General features: G+C 40.4%; 1 protein-coding gene across 1 annotated transcript in view; it reads left to right on the forward strand.

Annotated features, from left to right (window-relative positions):
- FLT1 (fms related receptor tyrosine kinase 1) overlaps nucleotides 1-22101 on the forward strand; it is a 310221-nt gene that overhangs the window by 194793 nt on the left and 93327 nt on the right. The window contains exon 18 of the mRNA XM_069202204.1: nucleotides 1059-1194. Coding sequence (XP_069058305.1) covers nucleotides 1059-1194 — 136 coding nt within the window. The remainder of the gene's footprint in view (nucleotides 1-1058; nucleotides 1195-22101) is intronic.

The raw sequence follows: 22101 nt of genomic DNA on the forward strand, positions 1-22101 counted from the left end.
TCTGAGCACCGGCACTTTTCTATTTACAAATTAAGCACTGTAGAAAATGACGAGCTGGCCTTAGGATGGGGTCTTTCTACATCACAAAACCTTAAAAAGCCGATGAGGGGTGCTGCAGAAATGTAATGTGGCATGCTCTGGTTTCAGAGTGCAAGACAGCTTAGTAGCAATAAGTTTATTGTATTAATTACATACATTACAATAAATGTGTGACACATTAAGACAGTTACTCCAAAAAAGCAGAGAAAAAATACCTAAGTTATGAAGTATTAAAAAGAAATAAGCCTAGGCAAATAGCCTTTTTCCAACCATGATACAAGACAGTTTAGAATATATGATATTTTAGACAGCAGTGCCTGCCTGCACTACTGGAATATCAAGTAACGGGGCCTGTCAAAGCAAGTCCATATCCACATGTGGACCAATAAACTTCTGCCCCGATGGCTCGGCTCTGGTTTGGCTCCAAGAGCCAAGTCAGATTCTTGGCTCTGCCCTCCTCTGCTATCAGTATAGACGTAACCTTTTCTAAGCACTTGAATGCTTTGAAAAAGTCTTGGTAAAGAAACAACTTTCAGTAATAGAATGTGTGTGTGTGTGTGTGTGTGTGTGTCTGCGCGCGCGCACACGTGTTTGTAACCTGAATGTAACGACTGTGTATTCTTGATTACAATTTGTTACTACCTATTCTGATGTTGGAAACATAACAATTAGTGGTTGATGAGAAACACCCGACGAGACAATTGACACGTGTTCATGTACACGTCTCAATGTATATACAGCAAACCTAGCCAAAAGGCAGAGGAGGACTGTAGAGTCAAAGGCAAGCATCTAGTGAATGAGTGGCAGGTGAGGTAGCTGGATTCTGGGGGTAGAAGTGTATTGCTACTGCATTGTGATGTAGTTTTCTTTAAAGAGTTGCATCCTCAACGCTTTCCTAACTTGGAGCAGCGTTGAAGCATGCCTACTCGAGACACGCCAGCCCAAACATGCATCGTATAATGAATACCTGATGTCATTTTGGAGAATGACAGACTAATACGCTATGTTCTGATTTGCAGCCGACATCACGTAAAGTTAAGACTGACTACCTGTCCATCATCATGGACCCAGAGGAAGTTCCTTTAGATGAACAATGTGAACGTCTTCCCTATGATGCAAGCAAATGGGAATTCCCAGTGGAAAGACTAAAACTAGGTAAGCATGTGAGGTAAAAGCTGAGTTTTCAGTGGCTAAGCAGGTAGTATTTTAGTGTTCTGTTTATATTTTTCCCATTTTACCTGCAGCAGCGCCTCCTCTGTTAGGGCAGAGGAGCATCCCCCCCACCCCTCCACCCTGCCAGCAGCAACAGCTGCAAAACTTCAAAAATAAAATGATAATAAACTATGTTTCATAGCGTTTATTTTTAAAGGGGAGGGGAAACTGGCATAACGAGCACAGAGGGGGAGTCCATAGCACTCCCCTCAGTGCGCATGTGTGTTTGGTCGGCCGTCTCGGGCCAGCCAAAAGCACATGTGCACTGAGCTCTCTTCAACCCAGCACTGTGTTGATGGGTTGGAGAGGGGCAGGCAGAGGCTCCCACTCTGCCTGGGAGCTCCAAGCCAGGGCGCTCCGGTCAGTCCTAATGCTGTTTTCAGGCTGCCAGCAGCAGGAGGGCAGTGTTAGGACTGGCCACAGGGCAGGCTCGGAGCCTGTGCCTGCTGTGACGAGGACTGAGGAGCGGTGCGGCAGGAGCGGCGAGTAAGGTATGTTTTTTTTATTTACTTTTTGTGTTTGTCGTTTCCCACTCCCCCCACCATACACCATTCCACCCCTTTTCCAAGCTGCGAGCCGTTACTGTTTAGCGGTTCACAAAGCAACCATGGAGGCAATAAAGTTGGGCAGTTAAGAAGGTAAGTCAACTCCACGAAATACACCTCACGATTTTTCTTTCCATATATTTTTAAAATAGTATCTGCAGGCTGTGGTCACTTATTGTGCAGAAAAAATACCACTGCACTAAAAAATAAGCGGCAAATTGTGCCACAATGTTACAAAACATTCCATTGTGTTCTAAATATCTTTGCCATTGCAGGACAACATATGATTTCAAAACATTGTGCTGGATCATGTGGCCATATGTTTTCAGAATACTGATGCAGAACATGATTAAGTGTGCCGACGCACCTCGTGGTGCTGAATATAACCATTTTTGTCCTATTAACATTGTGTCACAGAAAATTCCCAAATGTGCAGGTCACTATGTTACAACGCCACACAATTGCTTCTATGATTGTGTTTTTCAGTACATAATGATACAATTATATTTAGAAGCTTGGGTCTGAAGCTTTCGTATTCAAAATTGAATCGTGTTATGTTTGTTCGGGGAGATTTGAGGACAAATAGAATAGAGTATTAGCCTCTGACAAGTGTGCAAACTGCAAGTCAGGTAGATGCTCGGAGCCCGCGGTTAGTGAGCCAAGTGATGCTATTCGAACTAAGGGCCAGATATAGCAAGCAGTTTTGCCCATTCTGTGTCTATGGGAAAATGTGTTCGTACATATGGCCCTAACTTTCCAACTCAATGATGCCAGCCCATGCCACTCCCTGCTACAAGTCTAACATAAGCAGCCTTCTCAATACACTGCTGCTGTAGCACTAATCACATTTCCACCCACCTTTGTCAGCTTGGGATTCTTCTCGGCTTTGAATAAAGATGCTGTTGTTCAAAGAAGGAAGGAACGCGAAGGCTGCCGGGCGAAATAGTTCAAAATAGCGAATGGGAGGCAGCCAGTGCCAAAGGTTTCTTCCTGGTGGTGTGGTGGGATGGGGGACCTCCAGCTTTATGTGACAGCTTACAATACTACAATATGTTGAGTCATCGACAATATATTTGTATGCAACAGCGCAGCCCGCATCTTGAAACGAGCTTGCGCCTGTCACATAATTGGGTGTCACACAGGCTCCTGCTGCTTCTGGAGGGGGTAGGAGGGAGGGGGGAAGCGTAAGGGTCCCACCCTTCAGTGGCCCCAAACTCTTCAGAAGGGGTCCATTCAGCCCATGGCGAATGAATATCCATGAGAGATGAGAGGCTCAGGAGCCCTTCTTCACATTGTGCTCAGAGGCCCCATCATTTCATGTTACGCCACTGCACGTGATTGGTGCTCTACGCAATTATTGTTTGCCTCTTTAGGTCCACTGACTGACTGCACTTGAGGTCCCACCCCTCACTGTGCTCAGCACCTGAAAACACTGGCTCAAATTAAGCATTGTGAGAAGGCAGAACAAATGTATTTCAGAAACTTCAGCAATTCAGCGATACTTGTAGTTTTACCAGTGCCACCATGTGATGGTTTACCAGTGCCACCTTGCCCATTTGCAAGTCATTACTCACTGCCTGCTAGTGCAATTTTTAGAACTCATTTGTATGTGGCGACATAAGGAGACACAAACTTGGGCAGGAGGCCACTCAACCATGAGCATAAAAGACGAGGGGGCCTGACTGGCTGGAAAACGCACACGTCCTTTCTGGTTTGTTGCTGAAGCGAGAAGGACGCTTTATTTGAATAATACTCATAATGAGCTGCGACGAAACTGCCCACAGCTGCACTAAAAAGCACACTACAGCCTGGAGACCATAATTGAAACACACACGTGACTTCGTCAATAAAGAGGGGTTGATTGACCAAACAACGCCATGGCCACAATCTTAGAGCTGGCAATACCACATTCTGCCTTTGCGTGTTTTGGCGAGTGGCAAGGATGAGGACACAACACATTTCAGATGGTACTACCAAATGTCGTAATGTGGCCAGTGAAATGTAAGCTGAAAATCACAATATGCCGTTCATGCACTGAAAACTGGGACCTTCCATGAGCAAAATATATTATTCAAAGATGCAAATCTTTAATACATCTGGCTCTCCATGTACTGGTTGACATAACAGCTCTGATGCACTTTTGACCTCACTTACGCAATCATTCCAGCACCTGCATTGCACCTATTTGATGCAAAGCTAGAATCCTCTACTCACAAGTCAACTAATTAATAGTATACATGGGAACATAGTAAAGATGAGACTTTTTTAAACTTTAATTTACATTTAGAATAAATAAAAATACAAAAATAAGACGGTCTTTGACAATCACGGTTAAGTGTTCCCGTTGCCAAATAATGACTTCTTACTGTAGATGCTTCGGCGTTACCCTATGCTTGTGATGGGCCAAGATCTGCTATAAACAGATCCTGATTCACAAAGATATTTTCAAGCATAAATGTAGGTTATAGCTCAAAATGTCTCTATTTGCCCCAGTCAGGATTTCAGAGAAGGGATTCCTGAGAGATGTAAGTGGTTTTACTACTGCAGATTTCTCCACCATCAGAGCAGAGACATCTTTACAGTAAACCGCATGCAAAGTGTTTGGGCTGGGCAAATAACCGCACTGATTGACTTGAAAGTTGTGACAACCACAAACCCAGGAGTATATTGGTATTCACAACCCTGGAAGTGGTCTGCAAATGGTCAGAGTTTTACTCTAATAAAGTGATGGAGTAACACCCTTCCTAGGCAGTAAGAGGAATGGATCGAACTTGGAGGGGGGCTGGAAGAGGAGTGTATGCACTTAGATAATCTTTCCCCCCATGGAAAGAAAGAAAATAACAAAATGTCTAAGTGCACATTGGGCTGCATATTTCCAGGGCAGAGATGTGCACTGCATACAGTTCTGCACTGGGGACATGGGCGCTCAGGGAACATGTCACATGACATTTTCAGTAGTAGCCCTTGAAACCAGCGTTTCTTTCTACACATGCTCCTAGGAATGTTTCTGAATTCCCTGCAAATATTTGGAGGAGTAAAACTACAGGTGCAGATTTACTGTTTTTTAGTGAGCCGGTCCCTATGAGTATTAATGTATGAAGATGTAATGCCAGTATTATCACCATTGACTCTCTAGGCACACATAGTATGAGCATCAATCCTTATTCCCCTACATCAGGTCTTGCGCTCATTTAAGTTCATGTGCTGGTTGTTAAATAAATATACCATCACACCTAGCTCACATTATTAAATGAATCAAACATTTTACTTGTGGTACAATCAAATCACTAGTGTTTTTCATTTTTTGTTGCTAAATCAATTTCCCTCAGAAAAACCCACATACGTTTATTGTCTGTCAGAAAATACATGCTAGTGGAAATTCCGGGGCTGCTCGTAGCAATCAAAGGAAGGATAGCTAGTGGAATTCACAGAGTGAGATCAAACATATAGGAGCAAATTTACAAAAACATATGTGTTGGCGCATTGTTCTTGGAAGATTTACTCCCCACTTCGGGTTCAGAAACCACAAACGCGCTGGTGAAACACCATCACTATTCTCACCAATAGAGGTCAACTAGATCTTTGGAGTTGGCCAAAAGTGTAGTAGTCAGAATCATACAATCATAAATCAATTACACGAATCATAACCAATTATAGACACCATGGAATATTTAACACTAAATCAAACTGCAAACTGAACAAAGTATCAAAGCTTTATTACAATCCCAAGATTAATGTCACATATATGGTGCACAAAACTGAGTTATCAACATACATGAAAACCATAGGCTTACCGAAACGTCTGAAAAGATTTAGCCTCCTAAACATCAACATTGTTAGACTCTCGAAAAGAATAATATTGATTAGCAACAACACAATATTCCCATTCATTTTAGATTTCAAAGTCGATGATGGTAACATCAGTAAATCATCAAAATACAATTTTTCAGAATCAATTTCAGATTTCTGCTTTCAGGGCTGGGCCATTCCTATCACTAACACAAATTTAGACATGCATGTGTGGGAATGGGCTAACGCATGCGGGCAAAGCAAAATAAAAGAGAGACAACAATAATTTAGAAAAATCATCTAACTAGGGCAACTCACTACAAAAATATGCAGGTGTAATTATCTAACTAAAAAGGAAAGAAGAAACCCCACTTAGTTATACCTCTCCTCATGGGATTGCAGGCAGTAATACTTCATCAGGCAGAGCGGATACTTTGACAGCAGCATCGTAACAGTGCAGAACATATAGGACAGATCAGCAGTTCAGAATTAGTTGGGCTTATTAGTACTGAACAGCATAACAGAATAGGGCAGTTAAGACTAAGATGAGAAAATTCATCACAGAGGGCGGCAGCAGACTTAAAACAAGAGTAGGCAAAATCTGGCAGAATTCTGAGCAGCTTTGAGGCAGGAGTGAATTATCCCCAAATTTCAAAGTCTCTCACTAATTAAAATAATCACAATCCTCTCGATTGGTCGTTCAGGTGGACTCACTTCAGGCATCAAATTCAGTATACAATGGCTGTTGATAGCACCATCAAATTCGCAACTATTCCAGATTTTCTAAGTTAAAGTGCATTGACATTTCAATGATTTCACACAATTCTGACAAAATATTACATTATCTAATAATAATTCGAAACATAAGGTTCTTTTCTTACAGTACACAAAATGAACTAATACAATTTTCATGGGAATCATAAGTTTCCTGTCTTGTTTGACAGCAAGAACAAATAATGCAACATTGTTAATGACAAACATGTTCTTTTCCTTCAATACAATAAGACATTCAACATCAGATCAGCAACCTAGGAAAATAATTCAGGTCAGAGGGAACAGAATAAGCAAGTGATTTTCCATTACAGCTGCAAATAAATCTTTCAGGCCTAGTCAAGCTAAGGAAGCCTTAATACACAATAATACACTCAATGCATTAATAAACCTATTGTGCACCTTACATTTCAAATTCAAATGTGCAAAGCAAATTATTTAATTGCAAACATTAATTATGACATGTTAGAGCTGGTTTAAATGTCTATTTATTTTTCTGCACACATGTAACTAGCATTAATAAAATCATTTAATTCAGTATAGGTACAATTAATTCATATTCATTTAATACTTTCAATTCTTAATCTACGTCTCAATAAAAGCACTCTTTACATTAACTCATTTTAGTACTTCATTTAATATGAATGCAAAACCTTTCATGTTAAAACGTATTGCTTGATACACATAGTCCACCATAATTCAAACGTGCACCTTTTACAACTTGTGTTATTTTCTCTGTTAGACTTTTAAATGTAGGTTAATTAGGCACCATATGCTAACTTGTATGCCACTAATATATTTAAAAAAATGGATCAGTCTCAGTCCCTCCTCTGAAGGCAATCTATGGCATCACAAAAGAACTTCTCTCATTTACAATGAGACAAAATCAAAAACTTGTATTTTTTTTTTTTAACGCATAGATCTAGGTTTGCGATAATTGTCCTTCGCTTCATCGTCTGATAACATCTGTTTCTCATATTCTCCATCTCCATTTTTCCCTCCTCTGTTTATTCTTTACCCTTTGCCTTTTCCAGAAATTGTAAGCTTTGTAAAATCCAAGTGCACAAACTATGCACACTATCACAATAAATAAAGGTTTCAGGATCATTTTCACAAAACCATATCCCAAGTTTCCAAACCAAGATCCTACTTTCGAGAATCCTTCACCTATTGTCTTCGAAACATTCATCTCCTTTTGGTCATTTAAGACATTGTTCAGACTTGTCAAATTAGATAAGTATCTCTTTATCTCTCTGCTGTTATTGGGAATGTAAGTGCAACAGTGCTGCAACTTTAAAACTTTGCAGACTCCACCTTCCTTTGCTAAAAGGGTTTTTAACACAAGACGATTCTGCAAAATCATAGACCTTGCCACAACCTTTTCTTTGTCCATTAGGAGAGCATTGCATCTGAAAAATCAGCTGAAATCTTATTTACAATAGTTGATAACTTCTTTATCTTTATGTCATTCAAGAACAAACCTATGGATAGAACAAAAGCTCCAAAAATATCTCCTGCAATCTCTGAACTACTTCCTCCTCTTTAACTCTCATTTTAGTTCTTTCAATCCCTTCTGGAATGTCAATGTTGTCCACTTGGTAGATTTCTAGAAAAAACACTCCGTAATAGCATGTAACATGCCAGCCTTTTGGCAACTTGTAATAGACACCAGGTTCAGCCAGGTCTTGTCCATTTAGCATAAGATCCCATACATTCTTAAACGAAAATGCATCTGCATTAACTCGTTCCTACGAACTTATTGTCAGCTTTTGATTGCGGCCTGTATATACAAAGCTTCCCTACATGTTGCCAATCTAAAGCTAAGCATCCTAGTGTATCAGGTGTGTTCTGAACTGTTTTGCTCTTGATAACTATACCCTTATCTATCTATTATTCATTGCTTTTGTTCTATCATCTACTTGATTAATGAACTTCTTTCCCACCTGAGCACAAAGGCATGTTAAATTATTCCGGTGTGCATATGCTGTTCCAAAAGTCAGTGTAGGCTCAAAGAACCGTCCTACTATATCTATCTTCCTAGCCTTTGCAATGCTGCTCAAATGTTGATTAATGGGAACAAAAGAGAAAACTAATTCATAGTTGGAATAGAAATACTGAATGTATTCTTGATTGTACAAAAGTGTCAATAATAAACTGCAACAATGCCATCAGTTAGTAGTAAACTATGATATGTGATCCCTTCCCTTCATGTACTGAAAAAGGAATTTGAGTGCACACATAACAATCATGCACATTCATTGTGTTCACATACTCATACAGCAAACTATCACTATAAACTAGGGGGCATATTTAAGAGCCCCTAGCACATCCACTGACACATTAGCGTAATTTTGTTGACGCTAATGTTCCATTATAAGGCCAAAATCCTGCGACATATTCACAAAATGGCACAATGCATGCATTGCACCACTTTGTAACCCTATGGGCAACATTTTGCCTGAGACAGGCATAATGTATGCTAAGGGGGGCCAAAACAATTGTGCAAGGCAATCTAACAGATTTCCTTGTATCATTTCTTGGGCACTTTTTAATGCCTGCTTAGAGCAGGCGCTAAAAGAGGGCACACCATTGTTTGCAATGGGCCCCCTGTGTACTCTGCAGGAGTAGCACCAAAATGTTGGAGCTACTCCTGCAAAGGACATCAATAGCACCATTAAAAAGTTACACTATCACCCCCTACCCAGCGCCATGGTGTGCCGTATTTTAATTACGGCGCACACATTCTGGTGGTAGAGGGCGGTAAGGGGCGCAAGAAAAGTGGCGCTGCACTTTTCTTAAATATGTCCCTCAGTCATCTAAATGAAGCAAACCGTCATCCTTATAAAACCTATCCTGTTTGGATGTTGTCATTCTCTGCACTGGAGTTGCTGTGCTTTGCATCTCTCCTTTCATTGAAACACTCATTTCCGCAACCAATAAAATGCACGCAAGTATACATACTATAATTAAACCAGTACACACTTATTTACATCTACTGTGTTTGCCCTTTCCAGGGTTCATGGCTTCGTAGAATCAGAGGAGAAAACAAAAAACTGTAAAAGCAAAACAAGCAAATTAAAACAAAAGCGGCTTTTCAAAATCTTTGCACTATTTACAGCAGTTCTCGATCTTCAAGAAAGTTCTTCAAGATTCAACAAAAAAGCTCTCAAAATAGTCCAATGTTTGTTTTTAATAGAACACAGTCTGATGATTGCTTATGGTTACTTCCAGAGTGTAATGTCTTTGTTGATCAATTGGCAAGGTTACTTCAAAACTCAGTTCAAATGCGATTTCATGTTTCACAATGTTCAACAGGGTTCTCACAGTCAAAACAACAGGCCATAAACTTGTTCTCCCAGTGATTTGTGGCAAGGTAGATCCATTCAGGTGAAGAGTACCTGCAACTTGGCACTCTTTTCCTTTTTGTTCTCCTTCGAGTACCATCTTCATCTTATGTCTGATTTAACTCTTCGACTGCTTCTGTTATTGATGGGAGTTTATCAGCAACCAGTTCATGTGCAGCTGCAGGCCATTTATCGCCTTTCAACATTCTCTTTTCAGGTGCAACTGCTTTTGCAACTCTTGCTGTACTTGCAGAACTTTTATATCGACTTTGCTGTCCTGCACTTTTGCCTGCATGCAGCCTGCTAGCACCTTCACCACTTTGCATGATTTCTGCTTCGGCCACTGGTTCCGTCCTCACAACTTGGTCAAGTCGAACCCTTTCTTCATCGGCATTCGCTCTTGCGGGATAAGAGTTTGTGTTTTCAAGAGGACACAGAACTTTGCATGTATGGTTTGCGTGAATCCAGTTCGGAAGACCAGCATACTTCACAGCTATTGTTGTCACCAAGATAACTTGAAACGGCCCTTTCCACCTTGGCTCTGAGCAAGGCTTCCTGACATGCTTCCTGATTAAAATCTAGTCACTAACTCTCAAGCTGTGACACTGTTCTTAAGCCGTTTAAACTGTTGCTGATTCAACCTGATGAGACAAAGAGTGAACCACATCAGCCAGATCTTTGCAATAATCCAGCAGTTAGTCATCTGTTATGTTCATTACATTTGCAGGTACTGCTGGTAACCTCATTGTACGACCCATAAGAATCTCATGGGTAGACAGTCCTGTCTTCCTGTCAGGGGTGCTACACATGCTCATCGGGACAAGTGGCAATGCATCAGGCCACCTCAATGCTGTAGCGGGCCAAACCTTTGCCAATCAAGCTTTCAGTGTTCCATTCACTTATTCCACCAATCCAGGTGCCGCTGGTCTGTAACTGCAGTGCACTTTTTGCTCAATGTTCAGTGGTGCACCCAACAACTTTATGATCTCATTATTAAAATGAGTTCCTCGATCTGATTCCAGAGAAGTCAGGAACCCGTACCTGAGTATCAGTTCCCTGAGCAGCAGCTTAGCTACAGTGAGGCTATCATTCCTACGTGTTGGATACGCTTGGATCCAGTGGGAGAACATGTATACAATGACCAATACATACTTTAATCCATTACAGGCAAGCTTCTCAATAAAATCAAGTTGCATTCTGGTTAAATGGATCTCCTGATCTGCCTATATTGCTCAACTTAACCATTGTGTGTTTCCCTACGTTCATTTGTTGGTATGTAACACATCTGTTACAAACTGCTTCTGCAATCAATCTAAATCTGGGTCGTACCATGTCTGTTTGAATGTGTGAATCATTGCATCTCTGCTAAGATGAACCTGGCAATGATAATATCTAGTTATCGAGTTCCGCAAACAATCTGGCAGCACAACTTTCCCTTCATTTTAAATTTAGACATCATCTCCCTCTCTTTCAACACAACCTGCTTTTATCCAACCTCTGTGTTCTTCCTCCTCTTGATTTCATCCAAGTATCCACCACTGACATCAAGAAATTGTGATTTGTCGCACTGGTATCACTTTCACTACTCAACTATGCATAGAAGGTGAGGCAGTGGAGTGCACAATATCTGGCAATTTGGTCAGCATAGGCATTGCCCAACAATACATAATCATTCGATTTTTGATAGGGTATACACTGTATAACTGCAGTCTTCTCAGGTAACTGTAAGGCATTCAACAAATTATGAATTATTTCACCATTTCGAATGGGTGATCCTGGCAAGGTCATGAAAACTCTTTGGTGCTGTAAATACCCAAAGTCATGCACAACACCAAATCCCTATTGACTATCTGTGAATATTGTCACTTTGAGCTGCTCTGACACACAGCAAGCTCTTGTAGGAGCAACCAATTTGGCAACATTGGCAGAAATGGCTCCTTGAAGTAATGAGGCTTCGGCCACTCCCAGGGGGGTGCAAACTGCATTTCTATCTCTCAGAGTACCTTCACTATCTCTTAAACAGGAGCCATCAACAAGTATAACTTGGTCATTCTCCTCTAAAGGAGTATCCTGAATATCAGGTCTGGGTTTGGTACACAGTTCAGTGACATTGAGGCAGTCATCTTACAGTTCATTAACATCATTTGGATCATTACCATTTGCAGGCAATAATGTGGCAGAGTTCAGTATCACAAACCTCTTGAGAGTTACATTGGCTGACAAAATAATCAATAACTCTAAATAGGTAAGACAGGCACTGGTCAAATATTGGGTTTTAGACATAGTCAAAAGCAACTGAATGTGGGACATAAACAGTTAAAGAGTGTTCCATCACAATGCTTTCGCATTGGCCTATATTTACACCAGAGGCAGCCACGGCCTTCAAACAACCGGGCAAAGCAGCAGCGACAGGATCCAATGTGGCTTAAAAATATGCCACTTGCCTGTTTGTTCCTCCATGTGACTGCGTCATAACAGAAAGAGCATAACCATCTTGTTCATGACTGAACAGTGAAAAGCCTGTTGTGTAATCAAGCATTCCCAAAGCTGCAGCTCTGAACAAACTCTCTTGGAATGTAGTGAAAGCTTTCATGCGTTCTTCATTGAAGAGGACTAGGTCTATGACTTCCTTGTGTGTCAATTTCTGTAGTGGTTTGGAAATTTCTGAAAAATTTGGGATCCATTGGCGACAATAGCTCACCAGGCCCAAAACTATTCAGAAATCTCTCTGTGTAACTGAGGGATTCATTTGCATAATTGCTGCAACTCTTTCTTAGGACACTTTCCTTGCACCTGTCTCAATTCGGTGACCCAAATACTTTACTTCTTTCTGGCAATACCGTAGCTTACCAAGGGAAACTTTATGTCCATTTTCACCCAAATGATTCAATAAAGCTATGGTATCTTTTCTGCAAGCTTCATGTGTATTAGATGCAATCATCAGGTCATCAGTTCACTGCACTAACGCTGACTGTAATGGCATGTGTAAAGAATCTAAGTTCTTCTTCAGGATCGGATTAAAAATGGATGGAGATTCCGAAAACACCTGTGGAGTACAGCACTACGAATATACGCAGTTGCTGAATCTGAATGAAAAGAGATATTGACAATCCTCATGCAATGAGAAAAAGGCCTGTGAAAATAGCAGAAAACCATTCAGCTTCACATGGAATCTAACATAAAATTACTGCTGGATTTGGCAACATGGGACAACAGGATACCACAATTTCATTCACCTTTCACAAATCCTGAACTATGCGGTATGTCCCACCTGGCTTTCGCAATCCCATAATTGATTAATTACATGGGCTGCCCATCACTTCTTTTAACACTCCCTGCTCAACAAAATCTGCAATTACTGGGGTAATACTTTCAATCACTTCTGGAGTCATGTTATACTGTGGTGTTCCAAATTACTTATGCTACTAAAGGGACACACCCATATCCAATGTTTGATGTTGCCACATGCATGACAAGGAAGCATTTTCTTCATGTTCTGAACATCAGTCACATTTGCATTTGGATCTACTTGAATTCCACTACCTCCTCCTCTATACCGAGTCACCATATTCCCTTGCTGTTGTGTTCCGTGCATTCCTCCTGCGTTCACCATTCCTTGCGGACCCGTCACACCTGCTGCTTGGGCAGTCTTGATTTGTATCACCATTACCTTTTCCCTCAACCTTTTCTGCTTCTACTCAATTTCGCACCTACAGTATTTTGCGAAATGCAATACTTCATCAATTGGCTTTCCTTGCCAACAAATAAAATGATTCCTAATCATTTTGCTAATTTCAGGTTTCAATCCTTGAAAGAATCTAAACACAAAATGAATCATGTGTCTTGGTTCAATAATCTCTGTGCCACTGTACTTCTTGAATGCTTGCAACAATCTCTCATATTAAGCATGAACAGAGTCCTTTGTCTCGTGAGATGTCCTGTGAATTCTTTGCCAATCAATATCTTTAGGAGAAACCCTAGTTTTCAAAAACTCAATCACTGTGCAATAGGTTTTTATCATCTCTTCAGACGGGCACCTGTTACTGCGTCTCTTGGCAGCTCACGCATTAGCCAATCAACACTCAGCTTGTGCTCAACCCACAAGTCTGCTGGCACCACAATTTCAAAGTGTTCAGATCTTCCCATAAACAGTTCGCAAGCTTGACAAATCTCTCTGTTGGCTGGTACCATTCCACTGGCTTCTCCCTCAACTTTGGGTAATCATTTGGGAATGACAGTATGTCACTTCTGCTCCATGGGACATGAACAAAATCCCCTCCCAGAATTTCTCTCCCTGGCATCATTTTTACAGCTCCCTCAGCCTACTTTCATCATTCGAAGATGCAGTTGGGTTTTTCTTCTAATCTATTTTCTTTGCCCATATGCCTTCCCATTCATTTATCTAATGCTCCCTTATGCCTGAATGCTCTGAATCAACTCCCTAATGTGAATTTTTATTCCATGTGATTTCATGTTCGCAATATCTCTTGATACCACTTCTAATCTGTACCTCTTCTTCAATTGTTTGGATTTATTCATTTTGATTTTATATTTCTCAGCCAAATTAGTTCATTTTTAATTGTCCTGCTTGACGAGTAACATCCTTGCACATGAAGCACAATTCATTTTCATTGTAAGAATCTAATCTGTTCAATTCAAGTGTTCCCTCGATCATCTAATTTAATTCCAATTTTAACCTGGACTTGTTCAATGTCTTTTCTCCCTCAGGCATGTTTCCTGGAATTGATGCTCTGCTCAAATTGTCTAACAATTCAGTCAATTGTTTTGGTGATAACCCTTGTAAACTAATGTTATTACCTCAGGTTAGGAACTGCAGCTGAATACAGGATGTTTAAATAGCCTGCTCCTGTGCTAATAAAGATGAACCTATAGAGCATCGGGGACATGTCACATCAGTCAGTGGACCTACTCTATCCTATGTCTGGTTCGAAGCAAAATAATTCATAGGGGTCATGGTTGGCACAGTAGTGCTTAGTCTCTCCATTTCTGTGTTAGTTCCAAAAGGCAAATTTATTGCTGATACTGAATTTGGAATCTGGGGGCCACTCTCATTATTATCATGGGCGCGTACAACAGGACTACTGGAACAATGGTTATGGGAACTGTTAATGTTTCTGGTCCTGTCAAATCCCATCTGACTTGGCAGGAACATTAATCCGTTACTTTGGCCAGTTAATACAGTATCAAAAGCTTGATTTGACTGATTAGAGGCCACATTCTATGGTGTCATTACTTGGGAATACATTGACATTGTCTGTCTCTGGTTCATGACTTGTGTAGATATCTGTGCATTAGGTGTGGACTCAAACTGACTCATTCCTGAATTCAGAATTGGCTGCGGCATAACTGAAACTGGAACATTCTGAACTTCATTAATATTTGGAACTGTCGGATAAACCGCTGGTACCTGTGCAACTTTAGCAGTAGGCACATTTGAAATCATCTGAACCTAGCTTTGGGCAACTGGAGCTGTGGCAACACTCTGGACTACATTCTGGCTTACTGACACCTGATTCTGGCACCTTCTTTATACGGTGTGGAACGACACTGCAACAACTGAGTTATAAATTAATCATCTGAATCACTATCGAAGTCTGCTACCCTTTTAATTTCACCCAATTTCTGTTCTTATTGTTCCTCAGATTTCTTTTTGGCTTTAGATTTATCATTTCCATCACCTTCTTGTGTAATTGCCAGAAATAACTTCACTGCATGTATCTTCTCTCCACATTGTCTGCTTCGCAGCCCTCCTAGCTTCCGCTAGCGTCTTTTCTGCTTTCCTCGTCCGCCTTTCAAATTTCTGAGCCTCTTTTTGTTTCCCAACTATTTCCCAAATTGCAAGTGCTTCAAATTGTGCAGGTCTAGGAAGGGGCTTTGATTCATACAACACCCTCCTCAAATTCTCCAAAATTCTCAAATTAAAGGATCTATAATGAGGAAAAACTAAAGTGCCTTCCTTGCAGTTATTTTTCAACATTGATTTACCCAAAGACATGCTGCAACTCCTCTCTCTTCCATTACCTCGAATGCTGGTGTATCTTCAGGTGGAGTAGGCTCACCCTCCCTAACTGGAATACAAACATCTCCTCTCAACGTACTCCTTAAAGCTTGGAAAAACTTCATTTTTACACAAATGTAATTCACAAACACATTCTACCAAACCATGAAGTAATTTTCAATCCCACAACCCTTTTCACAAGCTGTTCTCAACCTATAGCAGTGCAGTCTTGTCCACCAATCCGTGTGCGGCTTTTCTCACCAACCGACTAATCCCAGCGCGGATCAAATAACGTCACACTCACTTCGCTCAGCAGCTGCAACTCACTTCAGAGCCATCTCATACACCTCTCACACAAACCGTAAATGCAAATATTGCAAGCACAAAAAACAAAACCTGTCTGTTCATACAGTTAAGGACTAAAACGCTTTGAAAGCTGTACGGAACTTTCGACTGTGGCTTTTCGTACAAACAGCTACTCTTCGGGCTATGGCTTTCTCACAAACACAAGTAAGATTTGACCCATAAACTTCACTCCAATTGGTACAGATTCTCTTTGTGCACTCAGGATTCACCTAATACCATCCAACAAACACATTCAGTGAAATCTACTGGTATTGTCGACAGTGCTCAATCAACCAACAGCTCGTAGCAGACAATAAATTAACCAAGTGTCTCCATACACTTGTACAATAGTCTGGAGTATTAGGCCTCGCAGGACCCATTAACAACAACAACCATGTGGGCAATTTGTTAGCATGAAGCTCAACATTCACTTGGAGTACTACCTACTCAATTACCTGAAGTAGGCAAACTCCCTACTCCCTTCAAACTTCACACTTCACCGCAATTTAGCCAAACCATTGCAAGTGCAAACCCTATTGAAAATACATACAGTTTATTTGTAGCATAACGCTGGAATTCCATCAATGCTTCAGCTATGCCAAGAACAACTCATGATGTGGGCAAATTCTGACTTTCCTCCTCACATGACTAAAACATAACTCAGCTACCAAAACTGTTGTGCCGGGAAGATATACTCTATGCTTCGGGTTCAGAAACCACAAACGCGCTGGTGAGACACCATTACTATTCTCTCCAATAGAGGTCAACTAGATCTTTGGACTTGGTGAAAAGTGTAGTAGTCAGAATCATACAATCATAAATCAATGTCATGAACCATAAACAATTCTAGACACCATGGACAATTTAACACCAAATCAAGACCAAGATCAAGATCACGTATATGGTGCGTAAAATCAAGTTATAAACATAGATGAAAACCATAGGTTTACCGAAACGTCTGAAAAGATTTAGCCTACTAAACATCAACACTGTTAGACTCTCCAAAAGAATAATATAGATTAGCAACAACATAATAGGCACTTTCATTTTAGATTTCGAAGTAGATGATGGTAACATTAGTAAATCATCAAAACACAATTTTTGACAAAGAATCTCAAACTTCAGGTTTCAGGGCTTTGACTTTCCTATCACTAACACAAATTTAGACTTGCATGTGTGAGAATGGGCTAACACATGCGGGCAAAGCAAAATAAAAGAGAGACAAAAATAATTTAGAAACATTATCTAACTAGGGCAACTCACTCTGAAAAAATATACTGGTGTAATTACCTAACTAAAAAAGAAAGAAGAAACCACATTTAGTTATACCTCTTCTCATGGGACAGCAGGCAGTAATCCTTCAGCAGGCAGAGCGGTCGCTTTCTTCCGGCATCAGTTGAAAGCAGCATCATAACAATGCAGAACCTGGGCTACACATAGGACAGATCAGCAGTTCAGAATTAGTTGGGCTTATTAGTACTGAACAACATAACAGAATAGGGCAGTTAAGACTAAGATGAGAAAATTCATCAGGGGACTTAAAGAAACAGAGGGGGACAGCAGACTTAACACAAGAGTAGACAAACTCTGGCAGAATTATGAACAGCTTCGAGGCAGGAGTGAACTATCTAGAAGTTTCAAAGTCTCCCACTAATTAAAGTAACCACAACCCTCTCGCTTGATCCTTCGGGTGGGCTCACTTCAGGAATCAAATTCAGTGTCCAATGGCTGTCGATGGCACCATTAAATTCACAACTATTATGGATTTTCTCAGCTAAAGTGCATTGTCATTTCAAAGATTTCACAAAATTGCGACAAAACATTACATTTTCTAATAATTCGCAAAATAAGGTTCTTTTGTCACAGTACACAAAATGAACTAATATAATTTTCATGAAAATCATAAGTTTCCTGTTTTGTTCGACAGCTAGAATAAATAATGCATCTTTGTTAATGACAAACATATTCTTTGCCTTAAATACAATAGGACATTCAACATCACATCTGCAACCTCGAAAAGGATTTCAGGTCAGAGGGAACAGAATAAGCAAGTGATTTTCCATTACAGCTGCAAAGCTAAGAAAGTCTTAATACACATAATACATGCACTGCCTTAATAAATCTATTGCACAACTTACAATTCAAATCAAATGTGCAAAGCAAATTATTTAATTTCAAACATTCAAATCAAATCAAAAGACTTTATTCGGTTTGAAAATTATCAACCATACAAATAAATAGGCAACACATCACATAACACTGACAATCAATATTCAAGCAAAAAGAATAAAAATCACTACCAAAATTACAATTGAGCAGCTATCCTGCCTAATAAATACTTTTAGACAAATTAAAAAAGAATTTTGTTAAACCGAATAATTTATCACCTCATAACCTACTAATAATTTTAGCACATTTAAAAGTTACATTCAAAAATGTCATTACCCTAATGATATTTTGAAAAGAATTTAAAAAATAAAAATAAAATTATGACATGTTGACGCTGGTTTAAATGTGCATTTATTTTTCTGCACACATGTAACTTGCAGTAATAAATTCATTTAATTCAGTATAAGTGCAATTAATTCTTATTAATTTAATACTTTCCATTCTTAATCTGCGTCTTAATAAAAACACTCTCTACATTAAATCATTTTAGTACTTCATTTAATATGAATGCAAAATCTTTCATGTTGAAACATAGTGCTTGATATGAATGGCGGCCACTTGGTCCACCATCATTCAAACATGCACCTTTTACAACTTGTGTTATTTTCTCTGTTAGACTTTTAAATGTAGGTTAATTAGTCACCATATGTTAACTTCTATGTCACTAATATGTTAATAAAATTTGATCTCTCTCATATGATTATGGAAATTAATACTTAGAGAGTACTCTTTTATGTTCTCTTACGTGCCTTTTAATAACATTTTTAAATCAGCATCAAAACATCCAACTCTGTATTAGTGAACGCGCCAAGAAGGTGCATTCCTTTCCATTTGTAGTAATTGTAGATGAATATTCCCTGAAAAATTCTATTTTATTTCCGTTTTAGGTCCAGTGCACCAAGGCTTGTAAGAGTATGTCAAAGAGTAGTACAGGAGTACTGTTTTACCCACTCCAAAATGCCTATATGAATAGGTGCCAAAGTTGAATATTTTATCCACATAGGATGAAATAGGAATACATCTGAAAGGTTTCCTATCACTATATTGGTACCTACGTTAATGTAGCAAATTTACAATCAGGAAATGGTATTGCTATATTTACCATATCTAATTGTTTGCTATTAAAGTTTGAATCCAACACCACTTGAAAGCATTTGATAAGAATCATATGAAATCTAGGAAAAGTGAGGAGCAGAAATTGTGCTGTCTGCGTGCAATATACAGAATTCAACATGTTTTGTTTGGGGATCTACTTCAGGGAATCCTCTCAAATATCTTAGAAATGACACACAAACCAATCATGGGCACTAATATCTTGAGCGAATGGTAGTAGACATAGGACAGTGAGGCACTGACTCCTTTCTTAGCAGCGCCCAAAGTTCTGGCCTGCATGTAAGCATTCAGTGAAGAGGTTCCAAATAATCTCCTTACAAGCAGAGAAGACTCATGCCCTAAATTTGAAACAATCTCCAAATCCTGAACGACTGGATTAAGTCTTAAAATGTATGTTCATTTGGATATCTTCTTATTCTGTTGCATGCTCTCTGGCAAGGTTTGTAACACCATAGTTATGTGAACACTATTTTTATGACAAAGTATGAAAGTGTTATAAAAAAGTGAAATACAATTTTTTATGTTTTCAAATACTTTGGACCTCATTACAAGTGTGGCGGTCTTATGACTGCCACATTCGCGGTGGCAGTCTGGACCGTCACCTATGCGGTGGTCCGAATGCAACTGAACAACCCCAGCGGTCCGAAAACCAGGGATCTTGGATCCCAGCGGTGGAGGGGATCCGCCGACCTAGCAGGAAACTCATAATGACTCTAACGGGGAGGTCGCCACGTAGGGGCTGTCCACCCTGTCGGGTGTTTGGCGGACGGGCTTTGCCGTCAGACAAACTCAAAATGAGGCCCTTTGTATTAAACACAATGAAGGCTTCCTGATTCTGCTTTGAATCACAGAAAGAATCACAGAACACCTTCTTGGAAAACAGTCATATCTTCAGTTGTTAATGGAGTACTAAATGGCTGTTTTGATTGTTTAGGAAGAAGAAATAGATTTCCACAAAGTGTAAGCCTAGATCATATAAGGTCCCCATCTCATTGAATTAAATTTGATTTCTCACACTTTCAACAAGCAGTCATGGCTTTTTGTAAGACATTTGTCACATGGGGGGTCATTACAATCTCGGCGGGGATATCTGTGCTGACGGTCGACAGAAACCCCCAGTGTGAAGAACCCCCCGCCGGCCACATAATGAACTTCCAGCTGGGCCGGCGGGCGGAAACAGTATTTCCGCCTGCCGGTCCAGCTGGAAACAGGGCCTGAACATTGACGCCGCCTCCAATGTGTCAGTGTGGCAGGTGCAGCAGCATCTGTCGCGCATTTGACTGCCCGTAATTTGGGCAGTGAAATGCGCAACAGGGCTGTGCATGGGGGCCCCGAGTCACTCATTCCGCCAGCCTTTTCCTGGCAGTGTAAACCGCCAGGGAAATGCTGGTGGAATGTGACTCATTATCCTGAGAGCAGCGCTGCTTGCAGCGCAGCCCTGTTGGATCTGAAACACCTCCACCGCCAGGCTACCTGCTGGCAGGAGCCTGCCAGTGGCAGCGTTTCAAATGTGGCAGTTCAGCCACGTTCATAATATGGCGGTCTGGACCGCCATGCCGTTGGCGCCAATTACTGCCACCACCGGCATGACGGTCCAGACCACCATGTCATTATGAAGGCCATAATGCCCAAAGTGACTGAGGACTGGGTAGGAGCTAGACTTCAGCATTTTACACAATGTGCTTTAAACTTTATCCTCTGGCTACCGAGAGACAGTGGATGTGGACCTGGACTGAAATATGCCACTCCTGGCTTGTGCCTCTATCTACTAGGGCAGTGCATTCTGCAGTTGTTGTTTAGCTGGTTCTGCAGAAGGCCTAAATGTACAATATTGTAATATTATAGTATAGATGAAAAGAAGGCAGTTGTTAGCAGATGTCACTCAGATTCAGGAAAGGAGGTAACATCTTGCAATTCAAAATCACAACTGGCCAGGTGTTGAAGCACTGAATTAGAAGTCACCATCAGTTTGAATTCTCAGCTTTCCTACTGCACAGAAGGGGGCAGAGTACAGCCCCATAACTTTCTGGCCAAAAAAGGTGGGCCCATATATTTGTATCACCACACATGAGTACTCATGTTTACTGCTGTTCAGCTTCAATACCGGATCCAGACGTTAATGGCAAGCTTTGAGAGTAAAACAGGATTTTGGATAAACAAAAAGACATTTGCGGTTTTCCAATGCACGCAAAGGGTCTTAGTCTTTCTAAAGCCCCAAGAGATTCCATATGCCAACTGCTGCACTGCAGAAATATAAAGGGTTGCATAATCAATAAGTAACATAAAATACATAAAAAGTCAGATATATATAATTTATTTAAACACCATGTTGATGATAAAACCTGTTAGATAAGATCTAAAAATCATAATCAAGGGGCCTATTTATGAGGGTTTTGCGCCATGCTTGCACCACGCAAAGTGGTACATGCGTGGTGCAAACCACTAATTTATATTTTTGAAGCCATGCTAAGACACTTTGCCTGGCTTTGAATATTTTCAAAAATATGGAGTAAGGCAACATAGCACAAATCACTGTCTTGCCTTACTCTGCCCAAGGGAGGTGTTCCATGGGCATTGCGTTGGTGTTCCTACATAATCCCATGTTTTTTTTACGCATTCCCAGATTTACCACTGGATAAACTTGGGAATGCACCAAAATCCTTTGCCTGCCTAGGTGAGGTGTAGCAAGGAGAAATAGCGTTATTTCTCCTTGTTTTTTCCTCTTTCTATGTGTGTTGCAAGAGGAAAAAAGCCT

The sequence above is a fragment of the Pleurodeles waltl genome, chromosome 8 (genome assembly GCF_031143425.1).
Source record: "Pleurodeles waltl isolate 20211129_DDA chromosome 8, aPleWal1.hap1.20221129, whole genome shotgun sequence".
Lineage (NCBI taxonomy): Eukaryota > Metazoa > Chordata > Amphibia > Caudata > Salamandridae > Pleurodeles > Pleurodeles waltl.